General features: G+C 49.8%; 1 protein-coding gene across 2 annotated transcripts in view; it reads right to left on the reverse strand.

The window, feature by feature from the left end:
* Positions 1–6,440, reverse strand: part of SFXN1 (sideroflexin 1) — a 39,465-nt gene extending 33,025 nt beyond the window's left edge. The window contains exon 1 of one of the 2 annotated variants that reach the window (XM_006158895.3): positions 6,305–6,440. Coding sequence is in view for 1 of the 2 variants with exons in the window: in XM_006158893.3 (XP_006158955.1) it covers positions 2,702–2,775 (74 nt within the window). In the remaining variant the exon portion in view is untranslated. Of the gene's footprint in view, positions 1–2,701; positions 2,830–6,304 lie in introns of those variants that run through there. The other variant, XM_006158893.3, reaches the window with a different exon arrangement.
* Between the last annotated feature and the right edge of the window lie 418 nt (positions 6,441–6,858).

The following is a 6,858-nucleotide window of genomic DNA, read 5'->3' on the forward strand; positions in this document are numbered from 1 at the left end:
GCTTCTGTAAGACATTCTGGAGGAAGTGACAGGTGCGAAGAGGCCTCCTCGTATGTTCGGTATTATCAGTTACAATGCAGCTTCCTGACACTTGAGCAACAGGTCAAGACTTGACCGATTCTGAATTAAGAATCTTTTTACAAATGGCTTTAAATAAAAAGTTTGGATTTTAAATGCACTAATATTTTTCATACAAGAAAAAAAATGGGATTAAAAAATTCTGTGCTTGGCTGCCAACACTTAAAATAATAAAGTGATTTGAAAGTTTTATCACTTACAGTCTCACGATGATGTCAGCTATCTGGGGCCATTAATAATGACAGTGTTATTCTGCATTTAAATGAGTCTCTTGGAAACAGAGCAAGGACCCCTGTCCACCCCCCAAAAGGGATAGGACCTCAGTTTCCCTTCTGTTAAATATGAATTTCCCAAACTGAAAATTAGCAAGGGCTGAACTAAAAGTTAAATGTCTTTTCCAGAAGGTAGCATGGTAGTTAAGGCGCCAGATTGCCACATGGTGGATCACGGTTCAAATCCCAGACTCGGAGGCTTGAAAATCACCCTGGGTGTGTGCCTGAAATCAGAAGAGGAGAATGGAGAAGGGACTGCAGTGTGACCATCCTCCCTGGGGTTGATTTCTCACTTTCCCTCTCTGTCTTACTCTCCTCCCCACTGCACACACTCCCTATGGCAAAAACCTAAATAAACAAATGAACAAGCCTTTCCTAAGGGGCGTGGACTACAAGGGCCATCTATCTACATTGTAATGGCCCAAAATAAGGGACAAGACTTCAGATTTTGGTTGCAGTAATGAAGTAATAGACTTCTGAAACTCTCACTTGAAGGAAAGATTAAGCTTTTAAAAAAATTAATTGATTTATATTTACGTTTAATCACTGTGTATCATTACAGAATACCAAATGGATTCCCCACTGGATTTCCCAATGGATTCCCCACTGTGTATTGGTTCAGTCAAAGCCACCACCATACATGTTATAATCAAGAGGTTTCTTTCCACCTTAGGTCCCTTAAATGTTTTGCTTCCTTCTTCTTCCCCTTGTTTAACCTCCCTTTCACCTTCCCCCACGCCCCACCCTGTCTCAGGATCACCATTGCTCTCCATGCTTTTAAACTGTCCAGCCTTTCAGTTTCTGCCACAGAGTGTAGACATTCCGTATTGAGTGGGGACATACAATGCCTTTCTTTCACAGTCTGGCTTGCTTCACTTAGCAGTAAATCTTCCATATTTTAACTTCAATACTTAAGATGTTGTGTAGGGTGGAAACTGCTGTCTGTGAGCACAAAGACCCCAGTTTAAATGGTTCCAGAAACCTGAACAGAAATTTGATTAGCTAAGACCTAGCCAATCAAGAATGCCCATGAGATGACCATGCCCTCTGGAACCAATCATTGAACTGATCATGTGCCTGGGACTGTTGCCCCTAATTTTGCCTTAAAAATGCATGTGGGAAACACCTCGAGGAGACTGGGTCTTTCAGCAAGAGCTGCGTGCTCTCCTTGCTTTGCACACTTCAATAAAGCTGTCCTTCCCTTCATTGCGCCTTCATCATGCCTACGGTCTGGTGTTTGGGCAAGCCAAGTTGATTTGAGTTTGATAGCAATTTCTAAAGAGATTATTTTACATATGCTATATATTAAAAATGAATTAATCCCTTAAAAAGAGACAGAAATAATGTCCTAAGAGTGGAAGAAAACCATTGTAATTCCATCTTTTAGCTAAGGTTTTATGTGAATACAATCTCAGGGAGACTTTTCAATATAGATCTCTCAGTTTTTTATTCATTCACAAACAAAATTAATTTATGCATTCAATATCCTCTGAAGGGCTCTTGTGTACCCAACACTAGATTGGTTCTGGGTGTGTTTTTTTTTTTTTTGAGAGATTTTCACCATAGGGCGCGTGCGCTTGCCAGACAGACAGAGAGAGACATAGAGACAGAAAGCGAGAAATCACCCCCCAGGGGGGATGGTCACGCCGCAATCCCTTCTCCTCCATTCTCCTCTCGGGATCTTGGGCACGCACGCACATGCGCCCGGCGTGAGTTTTAAGCCACCGGGTCCGGGACGCGAACTGCGGTCGACTACATGGGAGTCCAGCGACATAGCCATTATGCTAACTGCTGGTTCCCGATTGGTTCTGGTTTTGAAAAGACCCCAATGCACAATAAATAGTACATTGAAAATCAAACACTTCAGATGCACACAGCCTAAACTAAATTTCCAAACACACTTGTCAAACCCTCTGTACATATATGGACATCTCCCAACTCAGTTTTTAGACTGAGTTATTAGATGATCTGGGCAAATCTTTTTTTTTAAAGAATTATTTTATTTAAGTTTATTTATTTTGATTTGAACAGAAAGGGAAAATCTGGTTCAGTAGAGCTCAGGTGAACCAGGCTTTTAAGAGCTTAGGAGTCAGATTTTTAAGAAGTACACCAGGGATATCCTACAATCAGCTAAGTTTGGGAAACTCTACGCTGGAAAGAACATAAAAATAAAAAACAAACGGCTGACCAGTGAAAGGAAGATTCTTATTCTCTTGCTGGGGCAGGATGAAACTGAGATGGCTCCATGGCTACCACCGTGGCTACCACCGTGGCGGCCGTGCCTGCTCCTCCTGGCTGGTTTCTACTGACAGAGGGGCCCTGCCCTATGGCCCTCTTTCCTGAGTACCTACCCTCGTAACCTATGAACCAAGAACTGAACTGAACACAGTCTAGGCTTGAGGCCGCATTGTCCTCTTCTTGGCATGCCATCGGGTGAGTCACTTTACAGCTCTGAGTCTCGATTTTCTCATCTGTAAAACGGAGTTGGCGGGTTACTCAGCTGAATTGTCCGAGGGGGCTTGATGACCCTTCAGTTCATGGAAAGTGCCAGCATGGGATCATTACTGGTGAGCTGGTTCTCCAGAGCGACACTCCTGTCCTCACTGACTGCAGTCCTGCCCAGCAAGGCACTTTGCTGATGGGGGTGAGGGGCCGGGTAGGTGGGGGAGATGGAGCCTGGCTGCCCAAGCTTCCTGAAGATGGTCGGAAATGTCTAAAAAGTCAACTTTAGGTAAACATGCCCCAAAAAAATGCTCAACTTTTTTTTTTGGTTCCAAAGTTTTACAGAAAACAAGTTAGCAGGGAATGTGCTTGATCAGGCAATCGGCAGTAAAGATCTTTAATCTTGGCTAAAGATTAACAATGATAACTGACTAAACTGGAAGCTTGTTGTTGGTTAAAACCACTGTATTTTGAAAGGAGAAAGAAAAAGTCGCATTGCCCAGCTCGCTCAGTGGAGGAACAGGCAGTTGTGAAACAGCCCGTCAGAACCATTACCGTCCACTGTGCAGGGACGTGAGCCAGTGCCCACTGCAGCCATGTTAGGGTGCCAGCTCCTCACCGCAGACCTCGAAGATAGCTCCCCTGTTTTGCAGTGACTCAGAGGTACCACCCCAAGATGACACGCCTGGACGGGGTAGTCCTGACTACTCCACGCTTCACGCTCCTTGGAGGCAGAGGCCACGGGTCCCACCAGCTCAGCCTTCTAACCACTTGGCTCGTCGCTAGATGCTGACTAACTTCTATTACACTTGGCTTTCGGCTGCTCATTCAAAGATACTATTCTTTTCTTCGGGGTGTGGCCATACAGGAGGCCAAATTACAGATCAGAAAGGTGAACCTTTGGGAAAGAGATTCTTTCAAAGGGCGAAGTCCTGGTGGATGATGGCCTCCCGTGTGCTCCCTGTACCACCCTGTTGGTCACACAGATGCGAGCCTTCTATTAACTTGCGAATACATGTGATAACAAGCCTTTGTTCATATTTCAGTTCTGAAGATCAACTCGGGGTTTGAACTTATTAAGCAAAATATTAGGATGGCTGAAGTTCACTAAAGAAAATTCTGTGATTTTCACTTGAGATGGTGGCAGTGGCCTATAAAGATGATCGAATACTACCAAGCAGTGATGTTCTGGGCATGCTCACTGGAGTGTTGTACTATGCACTTGAAAATATCAAAAGCTATGAAAATCTTTTACAAATGAACAGTAGTTAACTAAAAGCTTAACAAGGCTGAACTTGGCGTAATGAGATGCAGGTTCGATATATATTCTAACCTAATGGTTTTGCACTTTCTAGACAACAGTCTTCCCACAGTCAGCCCGTTTCTCTCGCTCTCTTTAACATTTCTGCCATAGAGAGACAGAGAGAAAACTCATCCCCAAGGGGGAATGGCCATGCCACAACACCTTCTCCCTCTTCCTCTTGGAATTTCAGGCACACACGCACATGATCGGGGTGATTTGCAAACCACTGGGTCCAGAGCTCAAATCACCACCAGCCACGTGGGAGTCCAGCAACCACCATGCCACCTGCTGGCCCTGTCTCACTCTCTGTTAGTGGACTTCCTCCTGCTGACTTCTTGCTTTTAACCTCACATGAAAAGCCGCCCCCACCCGTGATCATACTCCAACCAAGGCGTCTCCTCACTCCCCGTCACCGACAGCAGTGGAGGTGGATGGTGGGTCTGCCCCAGTGCTCAGTGTTGCCCAACGCCCCTCGGCTTCCTTCGCAGGAGGTGCAGAGGTGGGCGGGGATGCGCCCTCCCAGCCGCCACCATTCTACACTCCCCCTCCCATGGGCTTTTATAAGTGCTTACAGAGCAAGAGCATTCTGAGCATGTTCCTGGCCTCGGTCAGGAACCCTTGCTGCACGGGTTCCTGTCACCACAGATGCCGACCCCTTGTGAAGGCCTAAAAGGTGCCCACCCCTGTGACCCTGAATGCTCAGGGCAATTTGTGACAGCACCTGACGGATCTTCCTCTCCAAACACCACCCCTTTTGCAAGTGAGACACCTGTAGTTCTCAGGGAGAATGGACCTGCATGAGGTCCCAGGAGTTCTTGGTAGATTCTCCATTCATCCTCCCCAACAGCTCTCTCCTCTTAATGTCACGTCGGACTCCTGCACTGTGAGAGATGCATAGCCCCTGAGTTATCCGCATAGCCCGCCCCTGAGTTATCCGCATAGCCCGCCCCTGAGTTATCCGCATAGCCCGCCCCTGAGTTATCCGCATAGCCCGCCCCTGAGTTATCCGCATAGCCCGCCCCTGAGTTATCCGCATAGCCCGCCCCTGAGTTATCCGCATAGCCCGCCCCTGAGTTACCCGCATAGGCCCTGAGTTACCCGCATAGGCCCTGAGTTACTCGCATAGCCCCTGAGTTACCCGCATAGGCCCCGAGTTACCCGTATAACCCCCAAGTTACCCGCATAGCCCCCGAGTTACCCGCATAGCCCCCGAGTTACCCGCATAGCCCCTGAGTCACCCGCATAGCCCCTGAGTCACCCGCATAGGCCCTGAGTCACCTGCATAGCCCCTGAGTTACCTGCATAGCCCCTGAATTACCTGCATAGCCCCTGAGTTACCCGCATAACCCCTCAGTTACCTGCATAGCCCCTTGAACCTCTTACGAAGGCCTGGGCACAGAGGCAAGGCCAGTAAATGGGACGGACAAAGAGAAAATCCAGAGGCGCTCATGCCAGAATCTAGAGGCAGCCAGGGGCGGAGGACTGTCAGAAAAGTGCAACTGGGTTCAGAAAAGAGCCGCGCGCCCGGTGGTTAAGCGCCTGGTGCTGAGGTCACGCAGAGCTGAGCTTTTTCACACAGGCATGGAACAAGCATCTGGTAAGGGCCTACTGGGTGCAAGCGGACAGGACCAGCACGACAGACAGCCCCTGCACATAGGGACAGGATAAAGCAGGGAAACTGCTGATTTCAACGTGCGACAAATGAACAGCACAGGGGTGACAGACCAGGCCTGTGCGCAGGAGGGGGACAGTTCTAGACTTGGGAAGCAGCTCTGAGGCTGTACCCTCAGGCACTCAGATAGCCTTGCTCTGTGGATGGCCAGCTTTGCCACCGTGGGCAGGTTACTCAATCTCTCTGAGCCCCCCGTTTTCTCATCTGGATTATGGAGACATTAAGGAGTCTTGCAGAGTTGAAAGAATATAAACGCAGGAACCAGCAGTTAGCGTAATGGCTATGTCGCTGGACTCCCACGTAGTCGACCGCGGTTCGTGTCCCGGACCCGGTGGCTTAAAAAACTCACGCTGGCCGCGTGTGCGTGCGTGCCCAAGATCCTGAGAGGAGAGGAGGAGAAGTGATTGTGGCGTGATGCGCACTCGCGGGGGGTTCTCGCTTTCTGTCTCTATGTCTCTGTCTGTCTGGCGAGCGCACGCGCCCTACAGTGAAAATCTCTCCAAAAAAAAAATAATAATAATATAAACGCAAACCCACCTAAACCACCTGGCCAACAGCAGCCACTGCGGTCATTCTGGGAAGGGCAGAGACTCGTGCCACTGGGAGGACCGGGAGAACGCGCTGAGATGCAAGGTGCCCTCGGGACGCCACTCTTCCGAGAGCCTACCTGCACGTGTGTTCTAGAACACCGACGGTTCTGGGGCAGGGGCCGGGTGAGCTCTGAGCCCGAGCCCGCTCTGTGCCCAGGGTCACGGCAGATCCAGGGGCGCGAGGGCGCCCGGGTCTGGACACCTGGTCACCTAGCGATCGCACCCCTCCGCGCGGTGGCCCGTCCCCGCCGCAGCCATCTTGGATGTCTTCCCGCCGCGAGTTTCGTCACGCCGCCGCCGGGGACAGCATGGCAGGGCGCGCCGGCGCGGGGATGGGAGCGATACCCCTCCACGAAGACGATCGGGGGACGCCAGGGCCTCAAGACGCCGACGATGGGGCGCTCTCGAGCAGCAGGATGACAGGGGTCCCCAAGATGTAGGGACCCTAGTCCGGGGCATCCTCGCCCGGTGAGGGGGCTCCTGCCCTCGGAGCCCGGGGTC

The sequence above is a fragment of the Tupaia chinensis genome, unplaced genomic scaffold, assembly GCF_000334495.1.
Source record: "Tupaia chinensis unplaced genomic scaffold, TupChi_1.0 Scaffold000612_1, whole genome shotgun sequence".
Lineage (NCBI taxonomy): Eukaryota > Metazoa > Chordata > Mammalia > Scandentia > Tupaiidae > Tupaia > Tupaia belangeri.